At 39.8% G+C, this 20,166-nt stretch overlaps 1 protein-coding gene across 3 annotated transcripts in view; it reads left to right on the top strand.

Annotated features, from left to right (window-relative positions):
• Positions 1–20,166, top strand: part of LOC135214894 (AP-1 complex subunit mu-1-like) — a 69,310-nt gene that overhangs the window by 15,651 nt on the left and 33,493 nt on the right. The window contains exons 9-10 of one of the 3 annotated variants that reach the window (XM_064249345.1): positions 8,210–8,439; positions 9,194–9,305. The exons of the other annotated variants lie outside the window; for them this stretch is intronic. Coding sequence (XP_064105415.1) covers positions 8,210–8,439; positions 9,194–9,212 — 249 coding nt within the window. The 3' untranslated portion in view covers positions 9,213–9,305. Of the gene's footprint in view, positions 1–8,209; positions 8,440–9,193; positions 9,306–20,166 lie in introns of those variants that run through there. 3 annotated transcript variants of the gene reach the window in all.

Below are 20,166 nucleotides of genomic sequence, written 5' to 3'. Positions count from 1 at the left end.
AGATTTTGATGGAGTGATGGAACCCACACCTTACCTGACTGTCACTTTTTGTTTTTACAGTGCAAAATAGCAACATTGTTGCTCAGATATTTTTCTTAGTTGAAACCTGAGATAAGAACCATGCTATTTAGTGAAAAGAAGGCTTAGTGATGAGTGGCAGGCTTTGTAGAAACATTAATAGGGCAAAAAAATTTGAATAAATAAAATTCAGTGTTGGGTTGTGGTATTTTGTTATTCCAGGAAGAATGCCACATCAAAGTACGTAGTAGTAAAACGTTGTGTATAAACCATAAAAGTTGACAGTTGCAAAAGAATAATTGCATGCACCAGTTTCCAGTCACATAGGATTATCACTATTCCTTGCAGTTCCTCTTCTCATATTGTCTTATCTACATTTTAGAGAGCTTAAAATAAGTTTATGACTGCATAGGGTCATTGAAGGCTAGTGCTCATAAAAGCCTTAACCCACTGTTCGCAGTCCAGGTCTGTGTGTAGTTTGGTAACATTTATGGCTTTACCACTTGTTCCCTTGGTATCAATTTTTGTTTGTTTCAGTATATTAATGTTTTAAAATTATTTTTACTCTTTTTCTGGTAATTGTACATTTTCTGTTATATGTAGTATTTAGTTTTTGCTTCGTAGAATTTATCTGGTACAAATCGTACTTTGATAAATCTTCATTTTTGTACATGAACTTCCCTGCCATATATATACTTAGCTTAGATCTCTGATGTCACGACAGAAAATTCAAAACTCGCGGCACACGCTAACAGTTAGGTCAGGTGATCTACCTTACCCGCCGCCTGGGTGGCGGGTGTAAGAACCAGTCCCCTTTCTTGTCAGATTATTTTCTGTCGCCAGCTGGACAACACCTGTTGTTCAGTCCTTACGATAGTTAAATTCTTTCTCGTTGCCGACGAATTGGATTTTGGTGAAGTACCCTTTGTTTGTTGGCTTGGCATATGCTTTTTGGATTGGTTATTTGGATTTTTCTTTTGGCTTTTTCTTAGAATTAATAATCATGGATGATTCTGAAGTTAAGAAACCTAGTTATAGGGTTTGTTCAGTGAAGAAATGTAGTTAGACTTCCCTAAAGCTGCATTAGATCCTCACGCTGTATGTACGTCTTGTAGAGGGAATGAATGCTCTTTTATTAACCCTTGCAAAGAGTGTGAGAATTTGGATGAGGATGGTTGGAAGGCTCTTTCTTCTTATGTGAGAAAGTTAGAGAAGGATAGGGCGCGCAAGGCTTCTTCAAGGAGCTCTAGTAGATCGAGCGGTGAGTGAGATTGACACTGAGAACCCTGTAGTAGAAGTAGTTCCTTCTCCAGTTTCAGCCCCTGCGCCCAGCTTTGAACCCGAAGATTTGTTTTCGGAAGTTCCTTCCGGACCGGGAGGAGAGCCTCGATCAGGAGTAAGGAGAGCCTCGCTCGCTCTCGACAAGGTAAGAGTGATAGTGCAAGTGTTCAGTGCAGTGCCCCTAGTGAAGTGGAGGGTGCGTCTGACCGGCTCACTAACGCTTCCAGGCCTAGACCTCTTCCAGACTCCCAGACCCAGTGGAGGAGGAAATTCGAAAGCCGCAGGAAGGTTAGGGAGAACCCCCACCGGTCAGGCCATCCCCTCGGCAGATCCTGTTGCTCGTTCCCAGGCTGCCTTGGATCGTACCAAGAAGGAGTTATTGCGCCAGGTGGCTTCTCGTCCAATCTTCGTCGCCTTCTCCTAAGCGTAGATGGAGCGCCTCGGAGTCGTCTCGCCCTCTCAAGAGGCCCTGGAAAGCTCCTTGCGCCCTTCCTTCCAGCCCGAATCCTTCGCGGAAGAGCCAGAAGTGGAACGCAAGAGAGCCAAGAATTCTTCTGTTTACGCTTCTCCTGTTCGGTCTCGGACTTCGTCCTCCTGTAGAGGAACTTTAAGAGATCTCCTGCGCGCATCCTGGCGGGTCTGCAAGCGCAGATTGCGGCTTTAGTTGATTCTATTGCCGGGACTTCTCATCGTCGGAAGGACGCCCTCGCTTCGGGTGTGAAGAAGTCTAAGAACGTCCCTTCTGCTAGCTCTCCTCCGGCTAGAGAAGTTTTTGAGGCTCGTAGCAGGAAGTCAGAAGTGCAGACTGAAGTTCGGGATCAATCTCCGAGTAGGCTCTCCTCTCTTCCCAGCAAGAGTTGTGAGCATGTCAGGCGTAAGGAGCCGGACAGGCTCTCTCCTCAGGATTTCCGCTCCTCTTCTGTTAGGCGTCAAGAGCTTGACAGACGTCAAGAGCCTCGTTATCGTCAGGAGCGAAGGAAGAGTTCTTCGCCTGGTTGCCGCTCTCCTTTTGACGGACGCTCGGAGCCTAGTAGGCGCCAAGAGCCTAGTAGGCGTCAAGAGCCTTGTAGGCGCCAGTGGAAGCATTCATCTCCGTTGGTTCACTCCCGATTGGATAGGCGCTCAGAGCCTTGTAAGCGCAGTGCTTCGGACAGGGAACTCCTCCGTGGATGTTTCTCTCTCCCGTGGCAGGCATCAAGAGCCTGGTAGGGGTTTGGAGTCTGATAGGCACCAAGAGCCTGGCAGGCGTTTTGAGGAGGGCAGGCGCCAAGAGCCTAAGCAGCGCGGCGTAGAGAGCCTGATAGGCGCTCTCCTTGTCCAGGCGCTCTTCGGTGGAATTAGACTTTGTTTCCGACAGGCGAGCCTCCACTAGTAGGCGCTCTCCTAGCAGGCGCTCCCCACCCTAGTAGGCGCTCATCTCTTGGTAGGCGCTCCCCAAAAGTAGGCGCTCTCCTAGTAGGCTCTCTCCAAGTAGGCGCTCTCCAGGTAGGCGCTCTCCTGGTAGGCGTTCTCCTAGTAGGCGCTCTCTCGGTAGGCGCTCTCCTTTTAAGCGCTCTCCCAGTGGACATTCTCCCAGTAGGCGCTCTCTGAACAGGCGCTCTCCAAGGAATAGCTCTCCTCCTGGTAGTAGAGCTTCTAAACGTCATTCTTCCGAGGAATACCTTGGGGATTCTGAGGAAGATTTGCCCAAGGATGCTTCAGTTTCTTCATACAAGAGACTGACCGACCTCCTCTTGCAAGATTTTGGGGAGTCCCTTTCTTTCGGCCGTTGCTCCTCCGTCAACTCCGTCCTTATTTTCAACGACCAATACGTCTAAGAAGTCTTCAGTCGTTAAGATGAAACCGACAGTGTCGATGAAGAAGGCTCTTAAGAATTTTGACGACTGGTTGCTTTCGAAGGAAGAGGAAGGCAAGACCGTATTTTTCTTTTCCCCGTCCAAACTTACGGGTAAGATGGGGTTGCTGGTACGAGTCAGGGAGAGCCCTTGGGTCTGACTCTTCCCTCTTCAGCAGACTCGGACTTCTCTTCATTGGTTGATTCCGCACGTCGCTCGGTGCTTAATTCTGCTAAGACGACGTGGGGTGTGAGCGAGTTGGATCACCTTCTGAAGGGAATGTTCCGAGTCTTAGAGGTTTTTAACTTTCTTGACTGGACCCTTGGAGTCATGGCTAATAGGGACTCAAGGTCAAGACACTCTTTCACCTGAAAACCTTCACGCAGTGCTGTCTTGTATGGACAAGGCAGTGAGAGACGGATCCTGGGGAGATTGCTTCCCTTTTTGGCGCAGGAGTAGTAAAGAAGAGGGCCATTTTCTGCTCCTTTCTTACCAAGGCTGTCTCTCATGCACAGAGAGCTTCCTTGTTGTATTCCCAACTTTCTCCACAACTCTTCCGAAGAAGATAATTAATGACATCTCCAGCTCGTTGTCAGCAAAAGCGACGCAGGATATGCTGGCTCGCTCAGCTAGAATACCGAAACCTTCGTTCCAACAGAAAACGAAGAAGGAAACTCAGACTAGGCAAGAGCCCTTTCGAGGAGGTCCTTCGTCCCGCTCTTCTTCCTCCAGAGGTTCGAGACCACCCAGAAGAGGAAAGACCTTCTCTCGGTCTATTAGGGCCAAGAAGTAGCTCGCCTGTCCTCCAGACAACTGTAGGTGCCAGACTCTGAACTTGCGGTATGTCTGGGCAAGGAAGGGGGCGGACAACTGGTCCCTCGCTATCATCAAGAGGGGATACCTCATTCCCTTTATCTCGAGACCACCTTTGACCACCACTCCAAGGGAACTGGTGGCCAAATACAAAGACCCTCTAATGAATCAAGCCCTCGCTCTAGCAGTAGAGCTGATGTTGGAGAAAGAGGCAATAGAGATGGTACAGGACCCTCTTTCGCGGGTTTCTACACCGTCTGTTCTTAGTTCTCAAGAACTCAGGAGGATGGAGGACCGGTTCTGGACGTAAGCGCCCTGAACGTCTTTGTGAAGAAGAGGAAGTTCGCTATGGAGACGACTTCATCAGTTTTTAGCAGCTCTTCGTCCCGGGGACTGGATTGGTGTCACTGGACCTTCAGGACGCTTACTTCCACGTGCCGATCCATCCTTCTTCACGCAAATTTCTAAGATTCATGTGGGGAGGGAACGTTTTTCAGTTCAGGGCCCTATGCTTCGGCCTTTCCACAGCCCCCCAAGTCTTCACTGGGCTGATGAAGAACGTTGCTCAGTGGCTTCATCTCGAGGGAGTGAGGATTTCCCTCTACCTGGACGATTGCCAATCGTCCTACCTGGACGATTGGCTACCAGCCCGAGAAGAGTCTACTTGAGACTCAGAGGTCTGGAAAAACTAACACCTATAATAATAATTAATAATGGACGATTGGCTAATCAGGGCCAAGTCCAAGGAGAAATGTCTGGAGGACTTACGATTAACGCTGAATCTAGCAGCTTCTCTGGGTTTGCTAGTGAATTTCGAGAAGTCACAGCTAATCCCCAGTCAAAGAGCGTATATATGGGGATTCTGATGGCTTCTCAGGTTTTTCGGGCGTATCCTTACCCCAGAGAGGATAAACCCGAGGAGTCTCGGAGAAGGTTAGCAACTCTTTCTAGAGAAAGATGTATGCACAGCGAGGGAGTGGATGAGTCTGTTTGGGACACACTCCTCGCTGGAGCAATTCGTTTCTCTAGGGAGGTTGCACCTCAGACCCCTTCAGTTCTTCCTGACGAGGAACTGGAACCGAAGATCTCAAGGTCTAGACTTTGCGTTCAAGATCTCGCAAGAGATAAAGGAGGATCTACGTTGGTGGCTTGACCCCTCTCCTGTTCAAGGAAGGCCTTTCCTTGCAGTTTGGAACTCCAGCCTAGTGTTATATGCGGACGCATCGGACATAGGTTGGGGAGCTACTCTCGGGTCGAGAGAAGTGTCAGGCACCTGGATGGGGGATCAGGTGTCCTGGCACATCAACAAGAAAGAGCTAACAGCGATTTGGTTCGCTCTCAAAACCTTCGAACCCCTCGTAAAGGGAAAGTCAGTTCAGATCAACTCGGACAACACACAGCCCTGGCTTACATTCGGAAACGGGGGGGGGACTCACTCTTTCTCCCTGTATGAGACAGCGAGATCGCTCCTCCTGGAGGAAAGGAAGATAAGTCTTCTCACCAGGTTCGTACAGGGAAAAGAAATGTCAGAGCGGATCTGCTAAGCAGAAGGAATCAAGTCCTTCCCTCAGAGTGGACTCTGCACTCGGACGTATGCCAGGAGCTGTGGAGGACGTGGGGCAGGCCCCATCTCGATCTATTTGCGACCTCCAGGAATGCGAGGATAGAGCTATACTGCTCCCCTATTGCGGACCCAAGAGCAGTGGCAATAGATGCATTCCTGATGGATTGGAAAAACCTGGATCTTTACGCGTTCCCGCCTTTCAAGATTCTAGGGGAAACGCTTAAGGAATGTTCGCTAGCTTCAGAGGGAGCAAGGATGACTTTGATAGCTCCGTTCTGGCCCGCCCAGGACTGGTTCACAGAGGTACTGGAATGGCTGGTGGATGTTCCAAGATCCCTACCACTAAGAGTCGATCTGCTCAAACAGCCCCACTTCGACAGGTTTCACAAAAACCTATCCCCGCTCTCAGTCTGACTGGATCAGACTGTCAAGAGTCTCGTCAGAGCTAAGGGCTTTTTCGGCAAAGTCTGCAAGGGCTATTGCCAATGCACGTAGACCTTCCACATCTAGAGTCTACAGTCGAAGTGGGACGTTTTTCGACGTTGGTGCAGGACTCATAAAGTTTCCTCCTCCAGTACCTTTGTGACTCAGATAGCAGATTTCCTTATCTTCCTGAGGAAAAATGCGGGTTAGTAGTCTCCACCATCAAGGGCTACAGGAGCATGCTTTCCTCAGTTTTTTCGTCATAGAGGATTAAACATATCCGAAGACAAGGACCTCCATGACTTAATCAGATCATTTGAGACGGTTAAAAGAACCTCCTACTTAGTTCCTAGCTGGAATCTAGACGTCGTGCTGCTCTTTCTGAGGTCCTCAAGATTCGAACCTCCCCATACAGCTTTCGTTCAGAGACCTCGATGAAGACACTTTTTCTCTGTGCGTTAGCTTCAGCGAAGAGAGTCGGCGAGCTGCAGGCTCTAGAAGGTGAGGTAGGTTTTCAAGGAGGATCCGCGTTTGCTCTTTTCTTCCGGCTTTCCTAGCCAAGAATGAAAACCCTTCTTCACCATGGCCCAGGAGCTTCGAAATTAAGAGCTTGTCCTCCTTAGTTGGGACAGAAGAGGAGAGATCTCTTTGCCCGGTGAGAAGCCTGAAATTTTATCTTCAAAGGAAGAGAAGACTTGCTGCTAATGAGAGCAATCTCTGGTGCTCTGTAAGGGACCCCAGTAGGCCCTATCAAAAAATGCCCTCTCATTCTTTATCAGGAATGTTATTAGAGAAACCCACACATCGTACAGTCAGCAACAGTTTAGTCTTCTGAAAGTCAAGGAGCACGAAGTGAGGGCCATCGCGACGTCTTTGGCTTTCAAGAAGAATATGTCTTTACAAAACCTCATGAAGGCCACTTTTTGGAGGTGTGAATCAGTCTTCTCCAACACCTACCTAAAAGACGTATCGATTATGTATGAAAAGTGTTTTGGGCTAGGCCCTTACGTATCGGCGGATCAGTGCTGGGGCAGGGAGCTGAAACACATCCTTTTTAATCCTTTTCCCTGTTAGTTTTTTAATTTGGAGTTTTTGGTTGTACGAAGGAGGTTGCAGGAGGCAGCTCCTTCTTTCGTATACTAATATTAGTAATTGGTTAGGTGATCGGTTGTGCTTGAGGCTCCTTGCAGTTGGTAGTGATAGGCTCTGGCATGTAAGCGGGTTGATCCCCATTGACCAGACCCCTGTTTGGATTCTGCCAAGTAAGTGGATTCAGTTCCCATTGGTAGACCCAAAGAGTTCTTTAGCTATAGGTCACGCCCTCGCTGAGACTCTTTAGGCAACGCAGACTAATAGACAGTAACTATGAAGTCTTTTGCCTAATTCAGGTAAGAACCAAGGGTTTATTTTTATTCCTTTAACATGTGTTGTCCCCACTTTCTAGGTGAGTATGTGTCTCTTTCCCTCCACCAAGGGTGTCAATCAGCTAAGTATATATCTGGCAGGGAAGTTCATGTACAAAAATGATATTGTTAGTATACAATAAAAGTTTTGTACATACTTACCTGGCAGATATATACGATTGATGGGCCCGCCCCAGCCTCCCCTCAGAGACAGGTAAGAAGAAAATAATCTGACAAGAAAGGGGGGATCTTGGTTTTTCTTACACCGCCACCCAGCGGCGGGTAAGGTAGATCACCTGACCTACCTGTAGCGTGTGCCGCGAGTTTTTGAATTTTCTGTCGTGACCCTTCAGAGACCTAAGCTAATATTATATCTGGTCTGGCCAGGTTTATATGTACACCAAATTTAATAAAATTCTTTAGCCCCTAAATAATCATTTTCTTTTTTTTCCTCTTTGTCCTTCCCATTTTATAGTTTTATTATGTTTAACACTGAAAGCTTACATACTTATTTGATAAGGGCAATATTGTATATGAATTTTATTGATTACCTTTTTTTTTTTTTTTTTTTTTTTTTGTTTTTTTTGCTCAAGACAAGTACCATATAATACTTTTTTGTGGAATAGACATTATTTTACTTAAAACTGTAGATACAGTAAAAGTTAGGAATATTGCTAATAGTATGTTATTAGCATAAAACACTTTATTTTTAAGGCAAATTTACCAAACTAAGAACTGCTTCAATAATTTGTAGCTGTGCCCTGTCAACATTTGTAGGTTGTACTTAATTTAAACTACTGCCGTATGAGTAAGATTGTTCAATCAAGCTACTTATGTATTATGTGTTTATGCATACAAAATATTATTTGCAGGTAAAGCCCCTTATCTGGATTGAATCTGTGATTGAAAGGCATGCTCACAGCAGAGTGGAATACATGGTTAAGGCAAAATCTCAGTTCAAAAGGCGGTCTACAGCTAACAACGTGGAGATAATCATCCCTGTTCCTAATGATGCTGATTCGCCCAAGTTTAAAACATCTGTTGGATCTGTGAAATACACGCCAGAAAGAAACTGCACGTTTGGACAATTAAGTCTTTCCCTGTAAGTTTTTGTCAATTTCCAAAAATTTGAGGCACGCTCTGCTATGAAAAAATTGTCGCTAACATAGTGCAAATGCTCTCCCAATTTTGGGCTTCCTTTCCTTTGTTGTGGATGGGAGAAGACCAGTGACCTAAATCAATTTTATCTCTTGGGTTTTGTTGATACCTAGTCAAATAAGCCAGTCCTTATTTTTCTTATGCATGCTTCTTTTTCCTTTGTCCAAGATATCATTGCAAAGTATTTGTTGAAGTTTTTATTAACATGAGAACAAAAAGGATAATTTGAAAGTGATTAACTCTTCCTCATCCTTAGAATTTTATTCATGTTGAATATATGTTAGGAACAGTTTCTTGTTAAAAATTTTCTACCATTGTTGGACCTGAAACGATAGATTGCTTACTTAGTAACTGAAAACCAAGATAATATACCAGATAGTTTATCCTAGGGCAACTATAAAAGTCATAGTAATTGTGCTCTTCCTTTGTAGGGTCTTGTAGAAATCAGAGGTATCCACATAGGTTAAAACTTTCTACCCCAGCATACTGTGGAAGCAAGTAGTTTTTTCCTAGCAATGATGAACAGGATACCCCGAAATAGAGTTGGTTGTAATTTCATGCACTTTATGGAAAGTGTCTGTTGATGTTGGATTCAGTAGATCACAAACTCTAATACACAGGATTCATAACTACTGTACTACTTTTGATTTATTGGAATTTTAGTTTAATGTAGCTTTCACACATTACGTACTTTGCAGGGAGGCAAGGAATATTTAATGCGGGCACACTTTCGGCTGCCTAGTGTGGAAGGTGAAGACATTGAAGGAAAAACCTCCAATTCAAGTTCGGTTTGAAATTCCATACTTTACTACATCTGGAATTCAGGTAAGTCAAGGAACTTTGATAGTGTCCCTTTGAATTGGAAAATACATTCCTAGGTTCAAGTAAAACCTCAAAGATTTAGTGGCTGTTGGATTTTGAAATATCTAAATCTCTGCAAGTTTGGTAATAGAGATTTGTTAACCTTTGAATGAAGTTGATAAGAATAACTTTAATATAAGGCATTCCGAATGCATGAATAAAATTAGTTGAAAAGAGGGAGATGAAGAGAATTGAAAGTCTGTGGTATATCCTTAGACAAAACACTGATTTTTCTATATCCTAATGATACACATCAATAATGATGGAATGTGAAAGTAGTGTAGTAGGTTTTAATTTAAATTTAGGGTAATTCTAAATGCTACTTATTATGTGAGGGACACTGAACTATTAAGTTCTCCTTACGAAGGGACCATATTTATGAAACCGGTTTTGACATGGGGAAAATCTAATTTTGGTAGTTGCTGTTGATTTCTCAAGGAGTTATCCCTCCATGGTGTATCAGCACTCTCCATGGTTACTAGACTAATATCAAAGAAATATCTTTAAGCCTGATCTTGTAGTCGGGTATTGTGTGATGATGATAAACACTATGACACATGATTGAGCATAATGGACTCAAAGACAAGAGGGCATTTTCTCGCATCTTCAGCATGGCTGAACCCAGTTTTTCTTGAGCCGGAATATTATATATAATAATCCTTGGCTTATTTGTTCTTTCTTAGCAAACAAGAGACCATATGAAAGCACCCACCATGTGCTCGCAAAACAGAGTACGGTTTTCAGCTTTCATGTGAAAAATAAACTCTTGTTCCACAGTTTAGATTGGCAATTTTTAACTGGAGTTTAAGATAGGCACTTAACTTTTAAGTTTAGATGTTTCCCTGATCCTTGATGAAAAAATTTAGAATCAAGTGATCTTAAGTGAAGAGTACTGGGTTGAAGTATACACACTATGTTGACTACTACTTCCAGATTTTGACATAGGAATAGTGTTTACCATTACTATACAAGTCCAGGCTAAAGATATTTCTTTGATAATAGTCTAATCACCATGGAGAGCACTGGCACACCATGGAGGGGTATCTCCTTAAGGACGAAACAAGCAACTATACTATTCATAGTTTTCCTCATTGACAACATTTTTCTTTGAATGGGAGCTAACCTAATTTACCATGATTCGTAACTATTTATTAGTTATGTTTCCCTGTTAATGAACTGTATTTATTGTACAGGTATGTAATGCCTTAAGAGCAGTTTTTATTATAGTAGGAAAAATAAATGGTAAAATGCATATAAAAATACAAAAATGATTATGAGCAGTGCAAAACCTTTATAAAAACAAACTTTAAAATATATAGATTAATATACAGTAATGTCGTATGCAATGTAGAATAATTTAAAAGCTTCATAATGTTAAAATATTTTCTTATTTACATGACATTTGGTTGTAGTGTACATTATTCATTATGTACATTGTTTTGGCGTTCAGCCATAAAAAACACAAAAATCAAATGAAATTGCCTATTAAATATAATAATACACTTATACAGTAATATAATGTACGCAGAATAAAACTGTTGAAAAGCTGAAAAACTTAAAACTGAAAATTGTCATAGTATATAAAATCTGGCTTTAATAGTTCCAGTGCTTGGTGTCTGGTGGCACCCAGTCCTGGGCAGTGAATTCCAGACATGGTTGAATATATGTTATATGCATGTTTAGGTTTGTTGAGTTTTTCTTAATAATTAGGCACATGGCTCTGATGGAAGTAACTAATGCTAGTGCTACTAAACCTAACTTTTTTTTTTTTTGGCAATGCTATACCTTTAGAAAATACAATGAAACTGGTGTTTAAAACGATTTTTGCCACAGCTACTTCCCTTGGCTTTAGTCTACAAATGTCATTTTGCGTATAAACCTTGGTCCAGGTCCAGATTGGCCATGGTCTTAGCACAGTTCATTAGACCTGGTTCTTGGTTAGAATAAAAAATTAATATTTTAGTTTCGTGCACTTTGTTATTGAGCATGTTGCTCATGATGGATGATTTAGTCAAGCAGAGATAAAGACCAATAAGAATTCAATATATGTGCCTAATTGTAAGTTATTATTCCTAAGTGATTTCAGCTTCATTTTCTCCCAGATGTTAATTCAGTTTCTTTTACAGGTTCGATATCTGAAGATTATGAGAAGTCAGGCTACCAGGCCTTGCCATGGGTTCGTTATATCACCCAAAACGGGGGGGGGATTATCAGTTACGGACACATTAATGTGAAGGGAACTTCTAGAGAGTGTATTATACTATATATACTAAAATATTTTAGAAATTGGTTTAATAACAGGTGTTTAGACAACTGCAGAAATGACAACATAAAAATTTGTTCTAGTTATCTTATATAATTTTGTTAATTTCCAGCCAGCCCTCTGAGAGGAAAGAATTTCAGTCTGTGCTGGCATATGGCCAGCTTAGTACATGATAACAACAACAGTATAGCTTGGTGGTCTGGCTAAACTGTTCTATGACTTGTTAATTTTAATCTTTTAAGTGTTCCACAGAAACATTTTCAAAGAATAGCAGTGATATTTGTTGCTGTACCTTCTATATATAGCTGTTTCCACTATTGTTTTATGAAAGTATCAACTTATAACTGATTTTTGCAGTTTTGGTGTACTATATATCTATGAAAATATTGGTATTTAAGTATTAGCATATTTGGCAAATTATAGTTACACTGTCACTTTGCAGAAAATTTGTATTTTATAAGTATTTTTTATGTGAAACTTTTGTCTATTTGGAGAGAAAGAAAGAATTGGAGAAGGGAATAATAAATATTTCGCCATGTTAGCAGGACTGTTATTTTTTCCCAGGTCATTTGTTGAAGCTGTTATTGGAAAGTAATTGGAAAGTAGTGGCAAGAACATAGCTCAGCCCTACATAAAGTCTTCTCATATTTTATCATGCAGGTGGTAAGGTAAATACATTCCATAAGTCTTTCAACTGAACATAGGAAAAGGTTGAGCTAGTTAAGTAGTTAGTGTGGTTATCTAAAAGGAATTTTGTTACAGGAAGTGAATAATATTGTAAATAGTCAATATCAAGCATGTTGTAACAGGTTTCCTTTGGCTCTCCAGTGTTATCTAGTAGTACTGCATTTCAGTAGTTTTATTTGGTTGTTTTATTGATTTTATGATGTTTTTCTCAAGATTGAGTAATCAATATATAATGACTTTCCAGGTGTTTGAGTAATCAATGTGTCTGTTGATCTTCCAAGTGTTGACCCCAGAAAGACCGAAAATTTTATTTAAAGCTTTTGCTCTTGATTATTTCAGATTTTACTAGTCTACCTACACATGTTCAGTTAATTAGGTTTATTTTATTTCTCTTATCTTTTGTTGAGTATCTGACTAATCTTAAGTTTGGTTTCATTGGGTTTAATTACTATCTCCATCTCATTTAGGGAACATTGTTGTGTCAGCTTGATTTGAACTTTGAGAGAGCCATATATTTTCATTTTGAAGTAGTTTTGCAGGGAATTTATGGTTTACAAATAGTAATTTATTGTTTATGAATAATATTGAAAAAATATACTGATGTCATAATCGTTGTATACATGAGCTTGGGATGAAATAAGTTCAGTAAGCTGTTATTTGGAAATAAAAATGCACTCTGGGAAGTCAAAGGACAGGCCTATGTGTTGTACCCACATGTCAGGGAAGAAAGAAACTCGTGATGCCTGTATTTTTTGTGTTGTGTTTAGCCTTCAGTTACATATTTTTATTTGCTGATTCATATTGAATTTGCTCCTGCTCCAGAGATAAGCTCTTTTACGTAGGAAGTGGTATTATAAAGCAAGAAAAAATTCTGAAATGAGTGAATGAGTAGTTAAGAGTGAATTAAAGCAACGTTCTTGTTTTCATGTGCTGGCGTATCTACATACCCAGATCAGACTGAATATGTTTGAAAGTAAGGTACTGTAAGTCGGTTTCGAAACACATCATTAAAAATTACTGTGATGTATTGTAGCAAATCATGTATCATTTTGATCTATAGGTACCATAGGCACAAGTTGGAGAGGTTGGAGTTTGGAAATCCCTTATAGCTACAGATATGAAGTTTTTGTAAATACTGTGCACACACAATATTTTGCCTTTTTGTCTGCAGTTTTCTTTGGCTATTTTGCAGCCACTTCCTTCAATTGTCAAAGTAATAAAGGTAAGGTAATGACCCATACTAAGAATAATGTGGAAGTAATTTATGTTCTTTGATGAAATGTACCTACCTGGTGGGTGTCACTGTTTGCTTAATGGAATCTGAACAAGCAAGCAGTAGTAATGAGTAATATATAAATTATTAGATATTTCTTATTAGCCAGCTGAAGTGACGGGTAAACAGACCATTACCCAAGTTCTTTTATCACAATCAAGCTAAAATCATTGTTTATGATAATCAAACAACATTCATGCCACATTGGTTTCGAAGTTGAGGGGATTATCAGCATCATTAAAAATTAAAATCTTAGTGCTTGCAATGAAAACTTTGTCATTTTCTATCATCTTGAATATGCTTCATTGTTATTTTAGTCATTTTTTTTTAGTAGCTTTTGATAAATTAATAGAGTAAAAATTGATTCAGTAAAGATGATAAAATGGTATGATATTCATGCCCAACTTACAGCAATTACATATTAACTGTACTTAAACAAAATGTGTTCCAACATGTTTGCTTTTATACAGTATGATGAAAGTTGTCTAGACTTTGATGAAAGCCGCCTCTAGACTAAATTGTTTCATCACCAGTGCCTAAATTGTGTGTCGCTTAAAATGCCATTGAAAATTTATCCCAGTGAGTGCACTAAAAAAAACTTTAAACTTTGCAAAAATATTTCTGTCATCAGTCTTGACTGGCCCTCGTGAGGAAACGAAATTAGAATTCAGGTGCTTTGATGATATTTTAAGTTGTTAAAGAGAGAGTTATTGAAAAAAAAAAAAATTCCAAGATGTGTTTATGCTTTTCAACTTCAGATGCATGGTATGTATATATGAGCTGATATTTTTGTGGAACATTTTGAATATTTTTATAGAAATCCTACGACATCAATTTTTGAATTTTTGACCATCTGTCTGTATTCGCCTTTTTATGCTTTGGATTGTGCTTGGTGATTTTGTTCTAAAGTAGGTTTTCATACAAGAGTGAATGTCAGAAAATTATTTATTCTACTCTATTTATATATTTCAGTGTTTGTATGTTAAACAGTGCTCTAGGAAAGTGGAAAATTTTATACAAGATTACTGTTTCTATGTCTGCAAAGAAACAATTTTGATTTTTTCCGTCAGAAATAGCTTGCTTCATACTAGATTTAAACAAGGTTAGTGCTAGTTATAAATTGGTTTTCACATTTTCATAACTTGCTAGACGAGAAGCTTCCATGTAACAACAGCTGTATTTTCTTACAGAACAGTAATTTAATTCTTCTTTTCATGTCGAAAATTTTACTTGAGTAATTTGCTGTATATGTTTGAAAAAAACTGTCATGGAAGTGAAGTTCACGGATGTAAATGAGTCTTTGCTGTCCTTTGGAGATAGTTTGTGCTTGCTTTTTATATTTAAGTATTGTTGTTCAAAATACTTTTTAACCCTATGCATTTTGTAACAGCGTCCCTTTATTCTGGTATATTGTATTGCATATTGTTTAATAAATAATCTGTAACAGCAAAATAATTTTATTGATGGTTCTATTTCAAGCCCAGTAATAAGCAAAAACTCAAAACTTTTGAATCTATCCTTAATGGAATTTGCGATTCATGAGTGAATTTCGGGGCATTAAATTAAATTTTTACTTTTACATCAAACATCACTCTTCCTGTGGTACTACCAGGCTGAGCGTACTATCAAATTAATACGTACTGGTACGTTCAAGTTGGAAGTCAAGCTAAGTGATTCATTGACTACTTAACAATAATAAGTCATGATAATGCCTATTCATCAAAGCACAGTAATACTCTGATGAGGTCAGCCAAATGAGAGTAAAGCATGTTGGTGGTCTGCTTAAACTACTTGAAAATAATAATGCTGTCAAATGTCATATCTTGCCAGTCCATTGAAGTAATACTGGCATGAAGCTAGCCCTATGGGTTAAGGCTTAAGGTCTTGGACTCTCTGGTCTGATTAAAATGTCACAATAATTGTAGTAGTATAGTCAAGGTAGCAGGCCAATCCATCATACTTTCAGACCAGCCATATGAAATTTGAGTAGTACTATCTTTACTCGGCAGTCTCCGTAGGGGGATAGCGCCATCAGTGTACCCTGTGTGCCTTTTAAAGTAGCCATTACTCAGTTTTGGGTTCTTTGCAGTGTCCCTTCAAGCAATTTTCATTCCTTTTACTGTACATGCATTCATATTATCATTTCTCCATATTGACTATACACCCTCTAACAATTTTTATAGTGCATCTGGAGGTTTTGCCGCCTGTTACAACCTTTGTAATTTTTCTTCTAATTCCTTTCAGCCCTGAATGACCTCATAGGTCACAGTGCTTAGTCTTTGACCTAAATTGTGCATATTCTATCATACTTAAAAGAACATACTGTTATAATATACTATTAAAGTAAAATGGTTGTAATGCCAGGCCCTCAAAATATCTAAATCCAGTTTTCTTCACTCCTTTTTGTTGTTGATCTAACTATGTCATCCCTTGATGGACCAACATGTGGTGCATGTGTGATACAAGGAGGAACTTGGTGAAGGCTATACAGTAGGTTTTCCACCTTGGCAGGACATACTACAAAGGCCTAAAGAGCACCTGGACTAGGGTAAATGATCGAATGGCCTCCTGGCGACCACGTGGACGGTAACGCGTCCACCTTCCCAAAAAATAACCAACACCATCTGTAACCCAGGATAGACATCAGTCCCAAGCCAGCGCCGGTTGAAGCAATACCTCGAGACCTTCACTTTCCTCTCGAAGACACCTCAAGATCTTCACTTTCCTCTCGAAGGAAGTGTTTAAAGTTATTGCTTGGGAAAGTGGTCGCCAGGAGGCCATTCAATCATTTACCCTAAAACTGCTTCTGTATAAATCTGTTTTTAAACTGAGATGGCTCTGACAAACCTGGCAAGGCAATTGACTGTACATACTGTAATTTGATTACATGCAAATTTGATGATGGAATAGAATGGTAGGCCTATACGCGAAGCCACTAGGCCAAATTGCCTGATAGCATACCGATGATCAGAAATGGTTGCGAGTGAGTGGAATCCAGTTATATACAGTGATGCCGTTTTTTCTTCACAACATTGGAAATTCCGCAAAACGGCAACTCTGGTTATATACAAAAATGCAAATGTAGCTAAAACCACAATGCTAGATCCAAAGAAAGTGCATTCTCTATTGAACTCTTTGATTCCACAAAAACAGAAGTGGTATGATTATAAGAAAAACAAAATTGTAATTACCATGTTTTTCATCGGCCTATTAAAAAAAAAAATGGTAGCTTTTGAATAATTAGATGAAAGGAATAATATAAGTTACCATAAGTAAAATTTAATGAAAGGTAAGACTTCCATGTCAAAGATAGCTAACGAAAATTGGTCAGTTTGTTGAAGAAAGAATTTCTTGTGTCGACGAGACCTGAATTATTCGGAGTGCAGAAACCCTTTGTTTACAGGTTTTACTCCGTTGCGAATGATAATTTATTTTGAATGGCGTGACTGTTGTCGCCGGCGTTTAGTGCTAAAGTGAGGTTAGAAAGGGAAGGTTAGGTAAGGGACATTCTAGGAAAGATTAGGTTTGTTCGTTTGTCTGCGGAACCTGTTCCCGTCGTTCTACACTCGCCCGGTTGGGACTAATTTATAAAATTGCTTAGAAAATGCGTGATCATGATTGCACTATTTGTTGAGTAGTTTTTATGATTTTCTGTGGTGTAGTACTACCTATTTTGGTTTTCCTAGAACCTCTTGAATTTTCATGGGTTTGATTCAAGATTTTGCAGTAGTTCCACGAATTTTAGTGTTGAATCTAATGCTTGCAGTTAGATTGTACGTTAGCTGTAATGTAGGAATTTCTTGAGAGTAGTTTAAATTCAGGTTTCACTTTGAACTCCTTGCTGTTTACTTGAGGTGGCATTGGCAGAACGAGGGATACGTGTCGGCGTGGGGTGAATTGTGGCCCACACTGGAAGGTGAGACCGATAATCTCTTCTCCGTCTGACCACTATATTGGCCTTGAGCTACACCAAAATCTTGAGATAAATAGTACAAGAGTGCATGCTGCATGTTTAAGGTAAGCGGATGCTTCACAAGTTATTTAAGGGATTGGATGTTGCTGCATTCATTGGGACAATCCCGGGTAGATCTATATTAATATTCCGCGGCGGCCTAGACTATGGCAGTTGCGGTTTTTCTATGCAGTTTATTCGGACGACTGTAATTAACCCCCCGGGGCCAGTACTAAACACTGCGAATGATTGGACCGTTTGGACGCCCCAATCCGTAGTGGATCACTATGGATGTCGCATTCGCGGTTACGTTCCTTGCTAGTGACTTATTTTTAAATTCGACTGAAAATCGAAGTCCCCAGGAGGTAACGATGTCAGTACAGTAGGCTGCTACTACAGTTGGAGAGTTAGAGGCATTGAAAGTTTCCCCAAAATGCTTTCTAATTTTACCCCTGTATTTTTTTATCATCACTAAAGTGGTACAGTTGCCTCAGAGTATTCCATTACCTCCTGCCGCTGCCAGTGCCCTTCTGTTTCATGAAAATGGTATGATAACACCGCAATTCTGCGAATGAAAGCCTATTTTGTCTTATAACGAAGGGCGTCAATGGTCGAGCTATTGGCATGTCAATATCATTCTCATATTTTTTTAAACTGCTGTAAGCAATATGTTAATGGTATACGAATAATAGTTCACATTACAAATGAAATGAGTTATCGTTAAATAGAAAAATAGTATGGTAAACAGTAATAAAAATAGCAATGATAAAAATCATATTCAGTCCTGATTAATCATACATCGTCAACCTTCGTTACATTCAGGCGTGAGTGGTGGCGTTTGCCGAAATCCAACTTAGTTCATCAAAGATCGAACAGCAGCAATCAAGTCACTAAATTACGAATCCATTCCCGTTACTAAGTGGAGTCCCACAAGGATCTGTACTCAGTCCAACATTATTCATATTATATACATCAGATTTGACTCCACCACCAGAGTACTGCACTGATGTCTGCTTTGCAGATGATATAACTCAAATAGTCATACACCCAGAAAAACGTACAAGGAGAAGGGACCCAAATTTGAAAAGACAAGTAGCACAAAAAAACAATGAACCAAATTGAAAGAATAAATCAATTTGAAAAGAAGTGGAAGATAAAGACAAATAAATCCAAATTCCAACTAGTATCGGTATCTGCATACAAACCTGCACAAATATTGTTAGACCAACAACCAGTGAATTTTACTAAAAGTACAAGAATACTAGGAATGAATTCGGACAAAGGGGAATATCAAGACATGTGAGAGAAAGGCTAAGGATAGCAAGAAACACATACAAGCTGAAAAGGTTTAGGAATATGAACACATCTATCAAAATCCATTTCTACAAAAGCCTAATCAGACCAATAATGGAATATCCACCAATACCCACGTGCTTAGCATCGACTTCCAATATAAGTGCATTACAAAAATTCCAAAATAAGATTCTAAGGTCTGCAGTGAGAAACAATCAAGAAGATGACGATCTGAATATAGAACAAATACATAAAAAATACAAAGTAGAACCAATTAATCAGAGATTATACAGACTAGCAACCAATATATGGAGTAAACTAGTTCAACACAATAGTGAATTAGTAGAAGAATCAGAAGCAGAAGAGAGAAACCTTGACCCAAACAACACAGACCACAGATGGTGGAGAAGAGTATCTTCATATATTCATCGCGATGAACCTCGACCATTATACTATTAATTAGAAATGTCTTGTGAAAAAGTAATTTGTAGAATTTAATATGTAGATATGATGCAAAATCGTTATGATAATTAAAATTAAGTTTAGAGTTAGAAAATTGGAACTTTATTAAATATGATTATATTATGTAATAAAATTCAAAATATGTAATCTGTACAATTCACCATGTCATATAATGTATAATCATTATTGTATTATGTTAATATTAGCTAGAAAATTGTACCCTTACCCAAAATATAATCTTGGATAAACCACACTTTACCTACTCTTACTAATACTTAACTTTTTAAACTATTCCTACCAAGGTTTAGCTAGCTAAACTACCCCTCCTTTCTTTCTTTCCACCCGCCATCTTACCTATCAGCTCCAAAAAAAAAAAAAAAAAAAAAAAAAAAAAAAAAAAAAAAAAAAAAAAACTCAGTTCAAAGTAGATTTGGTGCCAATTTCAGAACATAATTATTTGAATGGGAATACTCTTTCAATTTTCATAATCCATCAATTTATAAAGTGATGATTATAAACCACAAGTTTCAAGAACTATAAATATAATTTCATAAAGGTAGTTATAATTGCCATTGATAGGTTATAATGAGACGGAAGGCTTGGGGAGTAGGCAACCAGATGTATAAAGGTGGTCGCGAGTTCAATTCTCGGCAATTCCATTGAGGAGTGAGAGATGTGTATTTCTGGTGATAGAAGTTCACTCTCGACGTGGTTCGGAAGTCACGTAAAGCCGTTGGTCCCGTTGCTGAATAACCGCTGGTTCCATGCAACAAAAACACCATACAAACAGATGTATAAAGGGACATATATCCAGTGTAACACTCATATTTTTTATTTGAGACATGTCTCACCAAAGTGGCCTAGATGTAAATTTCTCGAG

The sequence above is a fragment of the Macrobrachium nipponense genome, chromosome 46, assembly GCF_015104395.2.
Source record: "Macrobrachium nipponense isolate FS-2020 chromosome 46, ASM1510439v2, whole genome shotgun sequence".
Classification (NCBI taxonomy): Eukaryota; Metazoa; Arthropoda; class Malacostraca; order Decapoda; family Palaemonidae; genus Macrobrachium; species Macrobrachium nipponense.
The sequence above is the reverse complement of the archived record's forward strand: the minus strand, read 5'-3'. Positions and strand labels throughout refer to the sequence as shown.